At 39.9% G+C, this 22,058-nt stretch overlaps 1 protein-coding gene across 2 annotated transcripts in view; it reads left to right on the forward strand.

Moving 5' to 3' along the window:
• LOC150080023 (serine/threonine-protein kinase BRSK2-like) overlaps positions 1-22,058 on the forward strand; it is a 364,636-nt gene that overhangs the window by 227,966 nt on the left and 114,612 nt on the right. For both annotated transcript variants that reach the window (XM_090383817.1, XM_090383818.1), the window contains exons 4-8: positions 6,622-6,762; positions 12,676-12,826; positions 12,938-13,006; positions 13,172-13,318; positions 20,835-20,869. In XM_090383817.1, coding sequence (XP_090239943.1) covers positions 6,622-6,762; positions 12,676-12,826; positions 12,938-13,006; positions 13,172-13,318; positions 20,835-20,869 — 543 coding nt within the window. The remainder of the gene's footprint in view (positions 1-6,621; positions 6,763-12,675; positions 12,827-12,937; positions 13,007-13,171; positions 13,319-20,834; positions 20,870-22,058) is intronic.

Genomic DNA, 22,058 nt, shown 5'->3' on the forward strand with positions numbered 1-22,058 from the left:
TGATGCTCTTCGGAGCAACAAAATAGTGTTCAAAATTTGCGTTCGCATCCGATCTTTGACCAACGATAAAAAAAAACTATCAAAACATGAGGTCGCTTGAACAATGGCAAATTCCTCAAGTACCCAGCTGTAGCAGATCCTTGCTCCAAATCTTGAATCTTCACCTGATTGCAAAACTCTGCTGAGTACTGTCACTTTGAGTCCGCCGGACTTATCAGATCAGTGACTTATCAGATAAGTTCCTGTCGGACGACGCGGTTTATCGAGAAAATGTGCAGCGCACATATCATTGACCTTCAACTACACTGTTGAAAGCACCCACACCTCCCATGAACTTCTGTATAAATGGAATTCATATCACTTTATCTGTGCACAGGAGATCGCATATATCAAAGATTACAGGTTGAAATGTTTTCAGAAGATTTCACGAAAGGCTGCTGACTCGCATATCTTCTCATAGTATTCCATGGACGCCGAACCTCGCGACTACAATATTTAAAAGTTAACGAGCAGCCGTATGTTGTAATGGGGTTTTAGGAACATCCACTATTGAAGCCACATTGCTCCGTGTATAGTGTCTGTAAACTGCGTGTGCTCTGAGGTCGATTTTCTGTTTGCTGGATGGAAAAACCCCTGTTTCCTGGAGAACAGCCGTTAGCAGTGGGCCGTTTTCTTAGATATCAAGGGAACATTTGATAATGTTAAATCCTCTCATCTTATGCAAATCTTGGGCAAATATTTTTGGATCTTTGGGAACTAATCCCTCTCTTATGAACTCTACTAACAACAGGAAGCTGTTCAACACTTTTTTTTTTTTTTTTTTTGTATTTCTTTTGCATTTGTGATCGGTATTTTGTAGTCTTTTGTACGTGTTCGCTGTATTTTGTAGCCTTTTGTATTTGTACGCCGTTCTTATCTTTTCCCTAACTGCTATATGTGAACCCCTGGCGCTTGTCGCCGTGATGGGATATTGTGCTGTAACTCTACTTCACAATAAAGATTCATTTATTTATTCGTAAAGAGGAGCGGCAATCACCAGAGCAGAAGATGGGATATGCTCGGCTTTGCGACGGCCTTGGATCGCCATTCCTCATCCGAAACCTACTTGGACTAAATAGACGACATTAAGTTCTTCGTCACCCCAAAAACTCGAAATACTACTCGACGTGACTCTCCGAAGTAACAACCAGATCCAACGGCTTGAAAAACACCTGCAGTCCATTGGTCCCCAAGTAAATTATTGAAAATCAGGCCAACAATAAATGAGAATAGCGCAACTATTGTTCACATATACAGAGAGTTTCAAAATTGCATGGAACAAATGTGCGATCATGTTCTATAACTAAAAATAAGGTTAAAAAATGTCGTCATTCCCTACATTAATCATAAATTACAAAACCATAATTTACGCTTAATTTTATTGTTATAAAAATATTACTGTAAAACAGCACAAAAGCCACACTTACCACACTTGAAGCAGCACAAAACACACTTACCAACACCAATCTTATATAGGGTGGCACAAAAGTTTGTAGAGTAGCCAAAAATGTGGTGTTATGTTTGTGCAGTTTTTTATAACCCAGTAAGGCGATCACCTGGAAAGCATGCCCACTGTCCGTCTACACCACGAGGCTGGTCACAATTAAGTTCGAACTGAGGTGGCTAACTATCCCTGGTGGTCTTTAAGTCCCCAAGGAACAGCGAGCACCTCATAGGCACCCCCTGACAACGAGAAGGCGGAAAAGTTCTATTTGTACTAGTGGCGAAGGAATTCCCATTCCACTGGAGGCAGTGCAATATCAATGGACACCAGCAATATCCCGTAATACTGGGAGTCCAACCTAGGGTAGCAGCGTAATGGATTAAAATAGATTAAATCTACAAGGTGGTAATTGAGTTATCCATTAGAAGTTGTAACATGTAATGACATTAAGGCAGAAATAGCGACGGAAGTTTATGGAGAAGTGACTTGTCTTAAGAGGTTCTGTTTCGTTTTGTTGAATGTTTCAGAAAAGAATGTTTGCAGAGCAGTAAACGAAGGTGGGTTGTCAATGAATGCTATGTCATTGCCCGGAATCAAGTTATTCACTGAATTTTGTAGTTTATATTTGCAGGCTCAGTATATATTACATTAATGTGCATGCATACTATATTACTGTGTGGATCGTTAGCACTTCAGCTCCGGAGCGTGCAATTAGAAGGCCAAACTGGAAAAATTTAAAGTTAATGGAGCTATCCTATCAATAAGAACGTTGTTGTCAAACTGGGAGAAGCCACCTACAAATATTCTTAATTGTACTAAAATTAATTTCTGGTAGTAAGTGACGCGGAACGTTGCAAGTAGAGCTTCTGTTCCAGCGGATTGGCCACACATTCGTCAACTTGTTCTACCTACGACGTTTTTCTCTTTTGACATCTGCCAGAGAGCAAACGAAATCCCTAGAATTTCAGTTCGCCTTTTACGTTTCATTCTGTAGCAAAGCCCTTTGTATATAAGGAGAAGTCTATGAGGTAAAAGACACCTAACTGTATATGCAGAGGACACCGTCTTGCAGACCCGTAATTACATTGCTGGAAGCTGTAACAAATCAATCTTATAGTGAATTTTATTGGAATCATGACGTAGCAGAGGGGGGGAAATTTATGCAACATGTGGCGAAACTAGGCAGGTTTGTAGTAATAGTATATAGAATAGAATAGAATAGAATCTTTAATTGCAGCAATGATAGACATACAATTAGTCCCGTCACGGCATGGTGGTACCAGGGGTTTACAAAACATATTTACAAAAGATACATGAGAAAAACATAAGTTACATCAGATTATTGGAAGGCAACAAAGCAGAGTTTTATATTTTCAGTTACACGAGGATTCCCTTCCTGTATTTTTTATTGTTGACCACTTCTTGGAGGTCCCCGTCGATGGCTTGCAGTGAGGGCAGCATTTGCTTTGGCAGGAATCTCTCGGTTAGTACTAGCCGGTTACGGTTTGCTAGCAGCTGTGCTGAAGACCGGAGATAAGGGGGAGGAATGCGCCAAGAGCAGTGATCCCACAGGTTCGGCTCTGTAATTTTACCGGTGGCCATCTTGATGGTGAACAGCAGCCTTCTTTCTCCGATGTAGGACCGGAGCCTGCGTAGGTGAAGAGCTTCTGCTAACTGCGTTGATCTGAGAGCTGGGGGAAGGTGGAGTTTGCTGTTGGCCCATTTTAGAAGCCAGAATTCGGCAGAGAATATTCTTTTAATGTTGGATTCGGCGGCCGAGGCCCATATCTCTGAAGCATACAGTATTGCGGGTAAAGGATTGATACGATGTATCTTTTTACCAGTTGTGGGTCGGTGGTGTGGAGCAGCTGTTGTTTGGCGACCCAGCGTAGTGAATTCAGCCTCGACTGTATGAGGTTTATGTGTCGTTGAAAGATAGTTTGGAGTCGAAAACGACCCCCAGGTCTTTGTGTGTTGTCCTGAGAAAGGAGTTTTGGCCCAGCCACCTGTTGAAATACAACTCACGCGATACAGGGAGCGGATACCGTGTAAGCGATAAATAACGGCGGAGAATGACACGCTGGACAGGAGTAAAGGGCCAGTTTCGATATAAATTCTGAGTTTGGTACGGGTTGCGACAGGAATTTAGGAACGTCACTAATTAAAATATAGAATTTCTAGGAGAATATTTGAAGATATTCTCCTAGTTTGAAGGATTTGAAGGATTTGAAAAGAGAAAATGAACGAGCGTCGGCACTAAGAACCCTGGTAGCCCTACCCAAAACAGAAATTTAAACCTTCCGTGCGAAAGGGGACGAATCTAGGATTACTGTTTGGGCTGTAAAATGAAGGGTTGGCGAATGAAGGGGGAGAGAGAGAGAGAGAGAGAGAGAGAGAGAGAGAGAGAGAGAGAGAGAGAGAGAGAGAGACGTTTTTGAAACTTGTTTAGGATTGGTGGAAAAGAAGTGGAAAGTTGGTAAGTGAGCGAGAACAAGATTATAGTGTGCTAAAAAAGACGTGGGTAAGAAATGCAGTTAAGAAGTCGTGGCGATCAGTCAAAAAGAAATGTAAGGGTGTGAGGAAAAAGACACGCAGTTGAGAAGTTGTGGAAAGAGAGTCGCGAAGGAAGGAGTCGAAGAGGGTTTCGGAAATGTAAGGGTGTGAAAACAAAAGGGGATGAACGTGAAGGGGAGTTAGTTAAAGGGGGTTCATTAAAAAGTAAGGAAGGAAGAAGAGGATGTACATAGATGACTAGTCCGCCGAGGAAAGCGGCAATATCCTAAAAAGGGACAAATATAATGAGGCCTGACCTATTAAAGGTATTAACTAAACAGTTAATTCCCACTCCTGATTGCGGAAAGTTAGGATGAGAAGGCCAGATTGGGACAGCTCAGATTAATTGAGTGTCAGCAGTCCTTGAATGCGGAAAGAAGTAGCCCAGGGAAGCAGAAAGTAGCAGCCCTGGAAAGCAGAAGTAGCAGTCCTAGCATGCAGAAAGAAGTAGTCGTGGAAAGCAAAAGGTAGCAGCCCTAAAATGCAGAAGGAAGTAGAAGTCCCTTACGAAGACAACTCACCATTGTATAGAAGTAAGTGCCAAGTTAGATTAAGCACACGATAGGCTATAGGAAAGACTGTAGAGAAATTCAATGAGAAAGATGGGATTAGATAAGTGAACCAAGAATGGGTAAATCTACTCTAAGGCAAATATGGTTGGTTTAAGCATTAATTTAGAATAGGGTAATGAGTGTAGTAATAGTGAGAAAGAGGTTAGGTTAAAGTGAGAAAGTGAATGGAAGGATTTGTAGTAAGAATAGAAGTGTTAAAGATAAGGAGATAAAATTTATGTATAAAGGCAAACGATAAAGGCGTTTCTGAATGCATCGTTGTAGTTAGGTCGGATCAAGTTCTGTAATTGCTGCAGGTTAAAGAGATGTTCGAGAAAGATGAATAAGGAATTAGGAGTAATTTTTGTAGTTGTGGTAATAAATAAAGGGAAATATGATCAATGGCTTATTTAAAATTTAATGATAAAAACGGTTATTAACGCCATAGAGGTATAATTGAATGTGTTGTAATAGGAGCAGATATAAGGTGACCATTTAAGGAGTGTATCTTTGTAACCAGTGTGTGGTTCAAAGAAAGGTGGAATAGCAATTGTGTAAAAGAGTCAGATAGATAGAGGAAAGAATCGGAATATGTTGTAAGTACCTTGGCGCTAAAATAGTGCAGTTCCATTCTTAGTGAAATTTGTTTAATGATTTTTTTGTTGCAAATATTTGTATATGCCAAGGAGTAACTAAAATGAGTATAAATGTTTTGTGCGTATTAATGTATGTAGTAGTATTAAATAAACTTTGTTATCTATGATTGAACTGAGTGTGGTCATTCAGCACACACATGCCTAGTTGCAGGGAGAATGTTGCTAAAGCAACGTTCGACTGGAATTAAAAATGTATAGAGGATAGATACTCAAAAGATCCTGAAACCTTCTGATAAATACTGCTAGTATAGGGTCAGGTAGCGTAAAGTGAGGGACGAAGAAAGAGAGAGAGAACTGAATAGAAGTTGTAATCCTGAGAATTTAAGTACAGTATTAACAAGAAAAAAAGGATCTCACAAAGCGTAACACGCTGAAGGGACATAATCTTCTCCTGGAAATTAACGTTTATATCCCTGAAAAACCAAACGCTTGAAGCAAAGGTGGTAATCGGGGTAAAACTACATTGTAATATAAAAGAAGTGTTTTCCTGTACAAACTCCAATCTTATCTCGTGATCTGAATGATGGCAGCCGTAAAGTTCTTAATCTTAGTACCCGTAGTGTTGAGATTAGAGAAAAAATTGAGGGTCGCATAAAATTATGCCAAGATGTTTAAGTTAATTGGAGAAATTTGCTTTTCATTGATTTTAATCGTTGGAGGTCTTCTGCAACCGAATTTATTCCTAAATAATTTTAGATTAGAAGCGGAAATCCTTAATTTAGTATTAGCATTAAGCATTTTCCATATACTGTATTGCAAGGAAACAACAGGCTTTTGCTGCACTACTACGTTTTTACTATCCATTTTACCTCTGAATATTTTCAAACTCGACTGAGTGCGGGGGAAACTATTTCCAATAATCAACAACTCGCTGGCTAAAATAAATCTTCCTGCAATCTAGTCTAAACCTCTTCCCCTGTACTTTTGAAGTTATGACCACTAGAATCTTTATAACAGTGAAAATTCCACCTTAATTCGTTTTACTAATTCCTCTCAGAGCCCTATAAACCTGAATTAGCTCCCTAAGGTATTTGGTTGCCAAGCTGTGCAGCCCACATGATCCCATCATGTGATTTGGATGTCTTTGGACCCTTTTAAGAAGTTTCAAAGACCCTACATGAGAGCCTAGCAACAACAGTTCTCCTAGAGACCTGTTGTTGCTAGGCTTTCATAACAACACGACATAACAACAACCACCCTGTGCACTTGGTACCAGTACCCTTCACGGGGTGGATCCCCCATCAGGGAATGATAAAATAACAGGAAACATAGATTTGTATTTAAGATCATAAAATAGTTGCTATTATGAACATGAAGAATATTTGTTTATTCAGCTTTAGGATGAGTGAGGTTTCTAATTGATTTGATCTCGTTGCAGGTACCTCATCCTAGAGCACGTGTCTGGGGGAGAACTCTTCGACTATCTCGTAAAGAAAGGACGCCTCACTCCTAAGGAAGCGAGGAAATTCTTTCGGCAAATCATCTCCGCCCTCGACTTCTGTCACAGCCACTGCATCTGGTAAGTCACCGTTTGCTTTGCTGTTCATTCTTTCAGAGGGGGGTTTGTCTCTGACGGGGGTGCTGAAAAATGGTATTTCTAATGAAGCGTAGAATTATGCGAATGCGTTAATCACTCGGACTCCTTAGCAATCAGCGTGTTAAGAGCACTTTACAAGTAGCAAGACAGCAAGAAATACTGAGAGAGAGAGAGAGAGAGAGAGAGAGAGAGAGAGAGAGAGAGAGACAGAGAGAGAGAGAGAGAGAGAGAGAGTGTGTGTGTGTGCCATAAAGTCAAAAAACACCTTTCTTGTTTGGTTAATTAAAATGCCCCGCCAGTAGTATGAATCTACGAGTAAGCATCGATACACTCGATATCTCCAACCTCCATGTTTTATGATACATATTACTCAGTGACAACGTCCATTATTTCTTTAGACCTCTTCTGTCCAATAATCTTCCACCTTAAAGTTGAAAATTATCCTACGAAATTTGCAACAGAAGTTTCTTTCTTTCTTCGAAGTCTTGTCAACTGTAATTTCCATTATGATTAAAATAAGCAACCATTATGAATCCACTGAAGGATGGAAGCCTCCTCAACGATTCAAGTTGAGGGAAATGGACCATAATCTACCACGCTGGTTCAGTGCGGTCTTACTGCAATCCTGTTCCTGACCACTCGGCTACGGAGGCCTTTTCCATTATGATTAACGATACTCTAATCCCTAATTTCCAAAACAGAAATTTTGGGGTTGCGTTCTGCATTTTTATAAACATCCTGATGCCCCGTAAGGACTTTGAGATTATCACAGTGTTTACAACTTGTTCTTCCACACGCCCCCTCGACGTGTGCATCTGTACATCGTGAGAGGACCTTCTAGTGATGCTGTTGATCTTTCAGATTAGTGTCACTTGGATCCAGCGTGTTTTTCGTGCTCTGCGTCCTGTGGAAACTCGTTGGGAAGAGGGGGGAATCCAGATGGCCCACTTTCAACTCACCACTTTGGTCTCTGCTTCTATAAGACAGTAGGTCCTGTAATAAATACCCTTTATTGTACAACGAGAAAAAACGAATAGTATACTTGTACAAGCCCTTGACAGCCAGAAGATCAGTTGATTCGCCCAGTATCAGTCGGCTAGTGGGTTAGCGTACAAGGGTCAGCCTCCTTGTCAAGATTCTGCATTCATGGTCGAACAGCATTCAAGCGGACAGCAGTGCGGGAATAGTTTCTAGGTAGCCCTGACGTTCCAATCCAACCTCGTTTATTACTTGCCTTTGCTTGGGTGTTCCTTTCGGTTCCGTGGTGAGTCGATAGCCCAGACACTTAAACAAATTTTTAAAAAAAATTCTATGAATCCTAATAAACAAAACCCCCTCCTAGGACACGAAAAACACAGTTTCTACTCAGAAAACGAAGATAACGTCAATTTTTCAAAGAGAGAGAGAGAGAGAGCAGAAGAAAAAACAGGTCCAACACCTCGATACCTGATGAAGAGTGAGAAGCCCATTGGGAAAATGTCATTCTTTATCCAGAAGGGATTAGAATTTTTAATAAACTTCTAGAGATGCCAGAAGTTTATCAAACTATAAGAGGAAGCAAAACGATTTTGCGATTACTGAGAAGAAAGTAGAAGAGAATTGTTGAAGTTAAACATAAGAAAGGCTCCTGGAGTGGATGGAATATATCCAGTTATAGTAAGGAAGGCAGTGAACGAGGTAAACAAGTCCTTAGCTATAATTATGAGAATATCCTTGGATTCAAGATAAGTCTCCATGAGCTGTAGATGTGAGATTGTATCCCCATTTCACAACGAGGAGTGGATGAAAAAGTGACTTTAGCAATACAGACCTGTTAGACAGACCTGTCCGGGGAAAATAAAATAATGGAGTCACTGATTAAAGAAGTAACGCAGGACCATCTTAGACAGAAGTGCAGTTATACTTAACTTCTGTTCCAGGGCAAATAACAGACTCTCCGGTCAAATAAGTAATGCAGGGCCTTCTAGACGGGAGTGCAATTGTACTGCAGTCACAACATTGATTTGTTAAGGGGGAATCTTGTTTGTTTGACCAATCTGATTGGATACTATGATGCAGTAACAAAGGAATGGATTCAAAAAAAGAGTTGACATCATAAAGGCAAGTTACTGCTATGGATAAAGGGCTGGTTAAGAGGAAGAAGACAGAAAGTGGTAATCAATGGACACTGCTCTTTGTGGGCTAATGTTATTAGTGGAGCCCCCTACGGTTCGGTGTTGGGCCCATTGTTGTTTTCTATATTTACAGTGATAAATGTTGAAGGCATATCAGGAATAATATCCAAGTGACGACAAAAATGTTGGCTGGACATTTAATGGCGGTAATAATTGCAACATCATCTGAAGAAATTAGGCAGATAGGCTGAGAATTGAAGTTTAACATTGACAAATACAAGTTACTGCATATGGCTTTACCACGGTTGATTTGGGTGAATGGGACGTCTTAGAACTAGACTAGTATTTCGAATCTCACAGGGGCCATTTTATTCTTTTTTTCTTGAAAAACGTCACCGAATATGGGTGTCTAATCTCAGTGGCTGAGTGCACTGTTCCTTGCTCTTCAATTTTTAATGGAACGGATGAACTTATTTTTTGGATGGATGTACCTTATGCGTTGTTACTTTGTACTTTGTACGGTATTCTAAATTTTAATTGTAATACTGTATGTATGGTGTTGTAAATATACGGCTGGGTTGCCAGAATTTGACTGGGACTGCCTAGTAGTACAATAAATAAAAATATGGGTGGCAGTAATCCCAGATTAATGTACCAACTGCATGGTGCTACACTCAGGACAGTGAAAAACGAAAAAATACCTGGGGGTAATTGTGCAGTCAGAATGAAGTTCTGTAAGTAGTGAGGACAAGTTGCTAGGACAGCTCATGGGATTTTGTCATTAATATACAGGAACTTTGCTGTCCCATTATACAAGATAGTCGTTAGACTATCTTGTATAATGGGATAGCAAATCTTGTATAAGAGAACAAAGGTGGTCTTACCAAGAAAGTAGTAGTAGTGGTAATGGTAGTGTCAAATGATGCAATAATGTAAGCTTATATAGAATCAGCCAAGAACAAAAAAAAAAAAAAAAACATTACACACGTCTTCCATACCCTCCAAGAATTTGCCTAGTTTTTCTTTGAATTTACTCAAACTATCCACTTCCTCAAAAATTGATGAAAGCCTGTTCCAACAGCCAGTCACCCTCTGGCTGAAGTCAAACCTCCGCACATCTATCCTACAACCTTTCTTTCTCAACTTATATTTATGTCCCCCATGTGGGTAGTCTAACAAGAGGAAGAATATCATTCACATTCAGGCTACTCAATCTATTCAGGGCCTTAAACACCTCAATCAGATCACCTCTCAGGTGCCTAGTTTCCAGAAGTTGCAATTTGTGGAACTTGAGCTTTTGTAGGTTCACCCCAGACTTATATGTGGACATGTGTTATTGTTAGGGCGGCTTAGAACGTTAGTTCAAATCCGCCTCGTATTACTGTAGGTTTTAACACACTCTATAAACGAGGCCAGACTTGGAGTAGTGTGATGTTTGTGTATTTTATTTATGTTGTGTTGTGTTGGCTACCTAGAAGCAGCGATCGCCAGGAAGGCTGCTTTCAGATACTCGTGTACACCACGGGAAGGTGGGCCAGTTCCAGAAGATGGGACGCCTTAGGTCTCAGTTTTTTAGTAAAAAAAAAAAAAAACTCTGGGGGCCCGCTCCAGAGTTAACCCTCATCCAGGCCTCTCCCAAGTACTGCAGAAATTATACTTCCTTTTTTAATATGAATTTCATATTCGTGTCTTCTGGATGCCCAGCCATATTGGGATTAGGGGAAAGTATTTGACAGACTCTGCAATGAAATAAGCTCTGACCCAGAACTACCCTTGCCTGTTATAACCGATCTGCTACCCGGGCGGATAGCAGATTGGTTATAATCAGTCTTCCGCACACCGGGTGGAAAAGGCAGGTTTCGAATTGAATCAATTATCGAGGAACTTTGATGAACTTTTTCGCTTTGTGCATAAGTTAGTCGGTCTCAGGAGTGGACAGTAAGGGTACTCCTCCCCGAAATTTTTTTTAATGATAACCGCAAGCACAAAATGTATAGTACTTTGTACCGAGCTTATGTTGAAGAACTTGTTGTTTTCGTCCAGCAAAAACCTCACAAATGACACGCGCAATCTTCCACAATTAGAGCGGCTCTAAAAACCTACCCAAGCAACACATGCCAGGCACAACTACGAATAGTACATATAATGATTGTCAATGCAAGACTCGCGATCGGCGAGGTGATTCCGGTATGATAATAAAGCGCCGCATAAGAATCGATCCGTACGTAATATTTCAACGGAACCGAATATCCGTAGGCCGATGATTAATGACTGCAAAAGAAAGCGTGGAAAGACGACCCGGAAAATCTCCGAATCTGAAGGAACGTGACAAGAGAGCCCTGCAAAGAATCGTCTTTAGGAACTCAGGTCAACGTTGTTGCAGCATACACAGGCCCTCAATAGGCGAATGGGACGCATGTATGCAGTATTACAATGCGAAGTACGCTGCATGAGATGGGTTACCACGATTGTGCAGCAGTCCACAAACCGCTAATTATCCCAACGAATGCCAGACGCCGTCTAGTCTTAGAGTAAGTCTCGCCGCTCTTGGACCGTACACCAATGGAAAGCTGCGCTTTGTGTTGACGAGTAAAAGTACACGGCATACCAGTCGACGGTCGTGCTTGGTGTGTGTGGAGGATGTTCGAGAAACCTAACATGATGGACTGGATCGTTCTGACAAAGAAGTTTGGCGGTGGCAGCGTGGTGGTCTGTAAATAAACATCGGTGTAAATTAACAAAGGTTATTTACAGACATGCAGGTGTCCGGATATTAACGGGGTGAGCGGGTATACGCGATTAATAAGAATAAAACGACCAAACAGATACAACTGAGCACTGGGTGACCAATTGCCTGTACAGAATCACGCTTGTTCCTTGTTCGAATCCGCGTGTTACCAATAAGCACGGTAAGATGATCGTAGATTTTACCTTTAAAACCGTCTGACCTCAACTTCACGTGAGTTGCTCGCAGTGGAAACAGAAAGTAGCACTGACTGGCAACGCAGAACTGATTCCCGCCACGTCTGCTGTCAAGATTCCTGGAGTTTGTACCACTGGAGGATTCTGCAGAGCCGTTCCTTCAGTCTGAACTGACCTGACCGTTTCATTCTCCGACAGCGCTGACAATCTTCATCGATTTGTTGGCGATAAAATGTTTAGAAAACAAACGCTGCTCTGCTCATATCCGTTTCAGAACTTAAGAAGTTCACGCCCTTTCTTAACAGTGGGTCGGTCTTCTCAAACCTCCTTCAGATGTTGGAAAGTTCTTCGACGCGTAATGTTTTGGATGTACACCGATTTGCTCTTGCTCTTCTGAAGTGATGGCAGCCGTTTGCTTTTTTAACGTTTGGTGGGTGAGTTGAGTTTTTTTTTTTTTTTTTTTTTCCCACTGCCCGGCTGTTTTCAAACTTCTTTGCATCAAATTTCCTTCTTTATTTTGAATACCAATCTTTAAGTGGTCGGTTAATTTATTTAACATCCATCATTAACTTACCTTCTATGTAACTTTAACCACTGATGCTACATTTTGATCTCCAACTCACGATGTCTAATAATCTCCCCCCCCCCCTTCCATTGAGTGCTCGATTCGTCTGAAAGGAGGGAGATTGCCCGCATGTTTCCGTACCTTTCATGGAGATCGCACGATCTGCATTTACTTCAAAGAATTTCCTGACTGGATTGAGCACCCCCGTCACGTGTTTCTTTTTTAACTTCAAATGAGATTGACGGCCACCGTGAACGAGCGTTGCGACTGATCAGTTGACCTTTCTGTTTGCAGCCACCGCGACCTGAAACCCGAGAATCTGCTGTTGGACGAGAAGAACAACATCCGCATCGCCGACTTCGGGATGGCCTCGCTGCAAGTGGAGGGGTCCATGTTGGAGACGTCCTGCGGTTCTCCTCACTACGCGTGCCCGGAAGTGATCCGCGTAAGTATCGGGGGCGCGCGCTGCTGCGGCGCCCCGTTGTGTTCCTCCTCGTGCTGCCTCTTTCCGTTGTGTTTGCCGTCCCATCGCCACTGAGTCGCTTTGTTTTTTCAGGGGGAGAAGTACGACGGACGGAGAGCAGACGTGTGGAGTTGCGGGGTGATTTTGTACGCGTTACTCGTGGTAAGTTTTTACCTTTTTTATTTAGTCGCCAGGTGGCGCATTAAGTCTAATTAAAGCGCGTGAGATTAGAATTCCGCGCCGATGTGGGAGTTTCAGTGTCGCCGTTGATGTTGAATTTGGCGTCTGTCGGCTAAGACGTGACACGTGCTGTTTTCTGACCCGCAGGGTGCCTTACCTTTTGATGACGACAACCTCCGCCAGCTGCTAGAGAAAGTGAAGCGAGGAGTTTTCCACATCCCGCACTTCGTTCCCCCAGACTGCCAGGACTTGTTGAGGGGCATGATCGAAGTGAACCCAGAGAAGAGGATGACGGTAAGGTCGTTTATGAGTAATCCCATCTTTAACGAGGATATTTCTAAAAAAATATTTTAATTTTTTATTTTTATTTTTTTATTGTTAACTGTTAAAGCCGCAATTTAATCTAAACTGATGTAAACAAAAGATGAGGAAATCTTTTTGATTTTCTGAAAGATTTATTTACCACAATCAGGCGAATAATGTCCGAAGTAGTTCTCACCGAGGAAAAAAGAAAAAAAAAAAAAAGTCCTCTAAACCAAACCGTCCACGGCAGACCACGATCACTAGAAACAGTTGTGCTTTTCACTCCGACATTCAACCTTGCGTATTTCATTGCAATTTCCGGAGCTGGAAATCATTACGAGGAATTCTTCTTCTTTTAATCATTGAATCGATGGCAGTGGAAAAGGGGACCACCTAGATTTTAATTAAATGAATTAGCCCTTTTGCGCGGAAATTTAAAAGTAGAAGAGCGGACGTTTGCTATATTTTTTGGCCAATCAGGTTTCTTGTGGGAAAAGGGTTTTCAGGGTTTTGTTCGTAAATTTTTTTGGGGGAAATTGATCAATTGTGTAATCTTCTAAAATTTTAAAGGCGAGAAATCGTTTAAAACTGGACTTCAGTTTACTCTTAAGAAATATGTCTGTAGTAATGTCATTCTTATTATCCCTTCCTCCCCAAAAAAGTATAACCGTGGTTTGATATCGATTAATACGTTGCGCACGTGTATTAGTGACTGAAAACACATTTGTACGACTGAGCATTGCAATACAAAACAAGCCCTGGAAACCTCCCTTACAAGAGGAGGAAGTGGACAAACAGAAATGGTTGTTATGTGCATCCCAAAAGGAACGTAATGATAATTTCAAAAATGAGAATATGAAATTTTCACTTTTCAAATGTGAAAGTTTAAAGACAATTTCAAAAACATTAATATTCCACACTAAGATTTGCTTCACTCGTCTCATTTTTAAAGAAGGGTATATCAGTTGTGTCCACTCGGTTATCTCCGACTTTGTCCCTCAATCCCATCTGTGACGCACGCTCTCGTGTATTAGAATTGGTATAACAGCGAGTTCTTTCATAAAATTAAATTTAAAGACATCTACAGGAATAATGATAAGCGAGCAGATGAGAGACGATACCTGAAATATTCTGCCAACTGAGCAAAGAAGTGAAAACGCGCATAATAAAGGCTTACAATAAGTACTTCGAGTCAGTTGAGGACAGTCTAATTGTGGAATTTAGTGAAGCATGAGGATGAACCCACTTTTAAGTTTCAGCTGCATAATTGGGAAGGAATTCCCTAATCTGATGAATTCCACATTGCTCAAGAGTTTGTGAAACTTTTTTGATCATTTCCACAAAGATACAAAGAGATCTGCTTCATTTCCTACTACTCTGATATGCAATCCTCAACCACTATGTGCTCACAAATTTATGTTTAAAGTTCAGTACTGAAGATTATGAAAAATGACTACACTAAAGGATCCCAAGCTTTATTTTTGAAAATGATTGTCACTACTCTTAAACCAACCATACTTCGTATTTTCAAATTACCTCTCAGGCTGGGCCATTATCCGAAGCACTTCAAGCAGCTTAACACATACTCCTAGTTTCCAACACCTGGGCGACTCCAGTAATAAACATTAGGCCATGAAGAGCATTTTCATGGCCTAATGTCTTTTCTCAGTGAATCATCTTTTTATCCATTGCAATAACGTTCCCTTAATGCCACCCTGCTACAATTTGTACAGCAGTCTTTTATGTGCAACAGTATTAAAAGCTTACCTGAAATCCAAATGTATGATAACTAAGAACACGTGCATGTATACTTGCAATTCGAAGTGCTATTCTAAATGGGAAGCATTCAAGAAATTAATCTTAGAAGCTACTATGCTTTTCATACCAACTAAGACATATTGTTCAAGGTCTAGGCCCAAACGGATGTCAGACGAATTAATCAGACTTGTGGCAGAGAAGGAAAATACGCATGGAATGCATATAAATTATCAAGCGAAACAGAAGCCTATGGTAGATATAAGCTGGTCTATAATCAAGTCACGAAGGAGGTTAAGGCAAGCGAAGGCAGTTTATAAGATATCTTTGGCAAAGGAAGCATTGAAAAATAGCAAAGAGTTCTTTACGTTTGCAAACTCTAGAAGGAAGGAAATGAATCAGATTGCTCAACTTTACACATGAAGAATTCTTTAGGTAAATGGAGGCCAAAGGTTTAACAAACTCTAACAGGGAACTAAATGAATAACTGAGAGCAAAGCGAAAGAGAAATTGCTGAAGTTAAACATAAGAAAGACATCTGAGGTAGATGGGATCTATCCAGTTATATTAAAGCAGGTGGCAAAGGAAGTAAGCATACCCTGCAATAATTATGAGAGCTTCCTTGGACTCAGGGGAGATACCCACGGACTGGAGATATGCACATGTATCTCCAATTCACAAAGAGGGATTAAATGGTGAACGAGTAATAGTAATATTAGTAATAGAGTAATAGTAGTAAAGGCATGTGATGCAAGCGTATGAGCTTTTATGTAGCATCAGCCAAAAAAAAAAAAAAAAAAAAAAATTCGCACAACCATTCCGTCTAAACGTTTGTCCAGTTCCTCCGTGAATTTATTTAAGCTATCAACTTCCCAACGACAAGTGGAAGTTTTTTCCAGCAATTAGCCACCCGCTGGCTAGGGAAAAATTTCCGCACATCTATTCTACAAATGTCTTTCCTTAATTTGAATTTATGTCCCCCCTGAGGTTCGTAATATGAGCAAGCTGAAGAATCCCATCAGAATTCTGCGTGCTCAACCCATTCAAGACCTTAAACACCTCTATCAGATCGCTTCGCAAGTGCCTAGTCTCCAGCCATACAATTGGCAGAACTTAAGCCTTTCTTGGTAAGAGAACCCCTTCTTTCCCCTCACCAATCTTGATGCCCTTCTCTGTACACGCTCAACCAACTCTATATCCTTTCTAAAATGAGGCCTGCAGACCTGTAAGCAGTACTCAAGGCGTGGCCTGACTATTGCCTTATACAAAGGGATAATCACCTCTTTTTCCCTGCTATCAAAATTCCTGTATATCATTGACAAAACCCCATGACCTGCTCTGGCAGCCTGCCTGCATTGCTCAGAATTGCTCCCAGGTCTTTTTCATTTTCTACTACCTTAAGTGTAGTACCACACAGTGGTTACGTTTCTCTTCGGTTACTGTTACCCATATGCAGTACTTTGCATTTGTCAAGGTTAAACTTCAGTTTCCACTTCTCAGCCCATCTCCCCAAATTTTCTAGATCTTTTTTGCAGTATTATTGTCATTAACAACCGTGCCAAAAAATATATGGACCTTTGTATCAACTGCAAATATCGACGACAACCCTGATATACCTTCATCAATATCATTGATAAATATATGGACCTTTGTATCAACTGCAAATATCGACGACAACCCTGATATACCTTCATCAATATCATTGATAAATATACAAAACAAAAGTGGGCCCAGCACCGAACCCTGGCTCCGCTAGTAATATTGGTCCATGGAGAGCAGCGTCCATTGATTACCACCCTCTTTCTTTTACCACTCAATCATTTTATCCATTGTAGCAACTTGCCCTTAATACAACATGCTTCCTTAATAGGTGTAAATAGGCACCATAAGAGTGAGAGGGCTCTGTTGGCTATAGTACCCAGGTGAAATATCTGGGAATTATGTTGGATAAAAGCTTAAGTTTTGTACCCCATGCTAAATAGAGAAAAAGCTAAGAAAACATATGGACAAATTAGAAAAATCTTTCCTGCGGAGCATGGGGTAATGCTATTAATCACGTGTTTGTAAGAAGACATTTGAAAGCACCCATAGAAAATGGCGCTTCTTGCTATAAACAGAACTTCCCGAACTGTATCTAGCGAGGCTTTACAGGTAATGTCTGGGAAGCAGCCAATTAATTTATTAATTATGGTAAGTTCCTGATGTATGGTAAGTTCCTGTATTTAAAGAAAGAAATGAGTCTATTGAGATTTATGGAGTAAGGGCATGTCCTATAAAAACTAAGAATTATGGTACGCACATTGTAAAGCAAGAGAAGAAAAGATTTGAAATGAGAATAATAGAAAAATATGGCAAGAACGATTGAATAATTCAACAGTGGGAATAATAACGTTCACTATGGATACCCCTCAAGTGAATACAATGGAGAGGAATAAGAATTGGCCAGCATTGGGTCTATGTAAGAGTATGGTTGTAACTGGACCTTACAGCAATTATGATTAGTTAACGCGTGAATTGTAGATGTGAAGAAATAGTAGGCAGGGACTATATTATATTCAGTTGTTCCTCGTACGAAGAGCTTGGAAGAGTATTTAAAAGGAAAGTTGGAGAGTTCATCGAGCTGCAGAGGCTCTTTGAGGAGCAGGATATGTATTTAGCTATTATAAATTTCATATTTGAGGTTTTAGAATACGAAATCTTTGATCTTTTAAAGTATTTATTCATTTATAAATCTAAATAGATGTACTGTATGTAGCGTATGTAGAGTTTGTTGAGAAAAATATTTATATTGAGAATGTAAATATTTTTATATTTTAAATGTGTGTAAAATTTTTATTGTGTATTTTAAATAGAATTCCATATAAAGCGATGTATATAGCGTATGCAAAGTTTTATTGTATATTAAGAATTTAAATAATTTGTAAATATTGTATAGTGAGGTGGTGTGTATAATGTATATTTTAAATGCTTTGTTATATTTAAAGAAACAATTGAGACAGAGGCGTGTGTGATTAAAATTTTTTGTAATGTTAGATAGTAGAAAACCCATCTCAACGTGGTAGGGGCGGTAACATCTACATAAAAAATCTGAATTTCAGTTGGTGGGAGGGCTAAGAGGTCTAATAAAATGTTTACTTGTTGCGTTAAATTAATGAGTTGCATTGATGAGCGTTTGCTCATTAACGCTTTAAGTTGATATGATGATGATGAAGTTGTTGTGGACGTTGATAGCTTAAGTAAATTCGAGGATGCACTAGACAACTATTGGAGGTAATGGAGAGGTGAAATGGGAGGTGCTGGTTATTTTTATTTATTTTTATTTTTTTCGGCTTATGCTGAATAAGCTTGCTTTCTTGCATCATTTGCCACTGCTAATGCTACTGTTAATGATATCAAAATTATTTCTTGCATCCAGTTCCTTTGTCACTGCATCATAGTGTTCAATCAAATTGGTCAAACAAGTCTTCCATTACAAACCCACGCTATGACTGACTGGAACGTACGAAGCAACTGATGTCTTAAGCAAAATCAACTTCCTCGTAGACAAGTCGGGAATCTCACGCTGTTTCGCCTTGACTCTGCCACCGCGGACTTTACGAAGTTCAGTCACTAAACGGAATTATCAGATCAGCAAATGACACCTCTCAGTCTCTGATGAACTCTGCCCACAAGAATGCCTCATCTCTTGCGCTGCAAAGTGATTAGAACTCTTTAATCCTATGTGGTTTGTTTTTATTTATTATTATTATTTTTTAAATGTAGTGTTTTTCTTTTTTTTCTTTTATTTCTGTTGTTTCTTTTACCAGTAATTAAATTACTGCACCCTTCTTTTCTATTTATGATTTTAATAGTTTATTTTACTGTTGGATTTCTGTTTTTATAACAGTTATCAACTGTGTTCATTGTTCTGCACTCAAATGCACTGTTAATGGTGACTTTGCTATCAATAAAATAAAAATATGGGGATGTTCCTTTTATCCTATTCCCTAAACGATATAAAAGTATTTTTCAGCTTAGGACGTAATGATATTTTACTTTCAGTTCCAGCCACCTTTTACTGCCACGTTGCCCCATTTAAGTAACAAAAAAATAAAAGTGTTGCGCAAAATGAATTCGAATAAAGTGTGCATTTGAGTGTGCGATTCCATATTTAATATTTAGTGCCGCACGCTGCTTTCCAGTCGTGTAGAACGAATCTTCAAACTGAAATACTCGGCTGTCACATTTCCTGATTCCAGATGTTTTAGCCCCACTATTGGGCGATGACGCCGAAGAGCAACTATTGCTTCAAGTTACTGTAAATGTGTTTATATACTCAGTAGCCACTTTATTAGGAACACCTCAAGTAGGTTCCCCAAGCCTTCAGATGAGCCTTGGCACGGACTCAATGAGTTGTTGGAAGCGTCACACAGGGATGCTGGTCCGTGACTCAATTACTTCCTACAATTGTTGCAATTTGGGAGGTAGTAGATCCCTACTTCCAAAAGCTCGTTCCACTACATCCCAATTAGATTGAGATCTGGTGAAGGCCACAGCAGTAGGCTGAATTTGATCTCATATTTCTGGTTTCCAGATTCTGTATTCTGGTTTCTTGACATTCTGTTAGCAGAGTCCATTCACAGATGGATACACTGAAGTCGTGGATGGATTCGCCTGGTCAGAAACAAGTTTCAGGTAAACTCTAACATCCAAAATGGTCCTCCACTGATGTCAAGGGGCACCAGTACAATGTGCACCACGAAAACACTTTTCATACCACTAGCCAAGGTTTGTTGACATCTGACAGGATGGGTCCATGGACTCGCACTGTTTTTGTCACATTTTGGTCCTTGTATGTTGCCTGCAAAACATTTCTTTTCACATTTAACATAAATAAATTCTGAACTTTCGAGAAGAAAGGGCGATGTTTACTAATTCTGAATGAAGAAATGGTCGTAATTTCGGGCGCTACCCGAATTATATTCGTAGGCGGCGAAAATCATCTCAATAAAACCGCATGAAATGAAGCAAAATGAGGAAAGGCTTAAATAAACTTCACAATGGAATCACAAATATTCAAAATAATTAAGGTTCAGCATAAATTTAGGGCAGAAACCACGCACAACGAAAGCTATAAAACATTATTGCCGTTCTCATATTGTGAACCTTTTTCTCACCATGGCTGAGTTAGTCGGTCTCAAGCAAGACCAGTATGGTTTTACCTCCCGGAAACTCAGGTTTTTCATCCAACAAATTAACCACAGAAAACAGCAATTTACAAAGGTGTATACGGCGTTGTGTGACTCAAACTGCTGTTGCTCCTAAAACCCTATAAGAAACGTACAGACAAACAAACGTGATATTAAGAAGGACCTCCACCAAGAGTTTCCTCCATACTGAACTACTTCAGGTAAAAGCAAAATATACTTTACTTCGTATGAAGTATATTACTTTATCAATTAAAGTGCGTGCTGTTACTTTTACAGTGGTCTCATTGGTGGATAGGTGATCCAAAAACAAGATGGAAACCGTGGCAAGGGTTTGCCGCGAATTATTTCTGCAGTTCAAAACCTCGCCGTTGAGCGCATACCTTAAATTGAATCGTGCGTTTAATTTAAGTCTAAAGGTTTAGTTTAAGTGTTGTCTAAAAATTCCTCTGAAGTCTTGAAAAACAAAAAACCACCAAATAGTTAACGCTTGCTTTTGGGTATTAAAAATTCTGTGTGGATGTTATTTGTACAATAGTGACGGTTGTTTTCTTTTTTTATTTCAGCTATCGGAGGTTACAAGGCATGCTTGGGTCACAGCGTAAGTATTTTTTCCTTTTTTCTTGCTTTCTTTCTTAATACGTAAAAAGGTTCGGTGAGTACAGTTCAATTGAAAAAAAAAAATATCAGAAAATGTATTTAATAGCGTTAATCTGCGGTTAAAATACACCTCACTGACTGGTTCTGATTATATCCTGTGTTGGGGTGTCGTATCCGGATGATTGTTTTCCATTGGGCTTCTCTAAATAGGAGATATTTACTGTATTTAATACGTTAGACAGAGCTGTAGCAGCGTTGGTATAAGTCCTCATTAAAAGAATGCGAATTACTCAAGCACGAATACAAAAGAAGCGAGCTGACATCCGGTAGAAACATCATAAGGAGTGGCAACAGCGCAACTGAAGGGAACGTCTTCCACCGCATTGAAGGAGAGCCACCTTCTAGGAGCATGGCACGGGCAGCTTCTCTTAGACGTACTTCGTCCAAGCTGGTTTTATTGCGTAGTGGTGTCCAACCTTGATTTTAGTCCACTGAACTCGAAACGATGTAGAAGTGAGCCATATTTTGGGTGTCACTTTCAGATCAACAAACTGTTTTCCTACAAATTCGAAGAGAGTTTATCGATCGATACCGAAACCACAGTTGGAAGAAATAAAACTTCTAAAAATTGCGTGGCGAAGGATTCTTTATCGTTCGTGAAAATATACACGAGGGTAAATCAAAAATGAAGGACCATTTGTGCGTGAAATTAATACCCGAGTTAGAGTACGTTCCCAAGGTCATAAAACGTACTAAGTTGTTAGACAGCTTTGTGCCCAATTGCTTGCACTCAACTGCAACAACAGTAACCAATGCTGATCACTTTAAGGCTGACATTAAAAACAAAAAAAAAAAAAAAAAACGTACGGATTATTGTTCCAGAAGAATTGTGATGGGGCGATTCCCTACAGTCTGGACCTCGCCCCATCAACCCTTTGTCCCTCTGAGGGAAAAAAAAAAAAAAAAAAAAAAAAAACAGTTAACGTTGAAGCCGACAAGTAGCTTTTTAAAAACAAAATTCAAAACACGGAAGGTAATCCAAAACCTGAAAGTTATTAGAATCCACACTACTTGGTACTGTGCTTGGGTTGAGGATTGAAAAGATAAAGGAAGATATTTGTTGAGATTAGACATGAATTTCTGTAGATTGTAATTTTCAGGATGAATCTGTGAGGAGAGGTTGTTCCAGA

The sequence above is a fragment of the Mastigoproctus giganteus genome, chromosome 10 (genome assembly GCF_048544385.1).
Source record: "Mastigoproctus giganteus isolate SK-2022 chromosome 10, ASM4854438v1, whole genome shotgun sequence".
NCBI lineage: Eukaryota > Metazoa > Arthropoda > Arachnida > Uropygi > Thelyphonidae > Mastigoproctus > Mastigoproctus giganteus.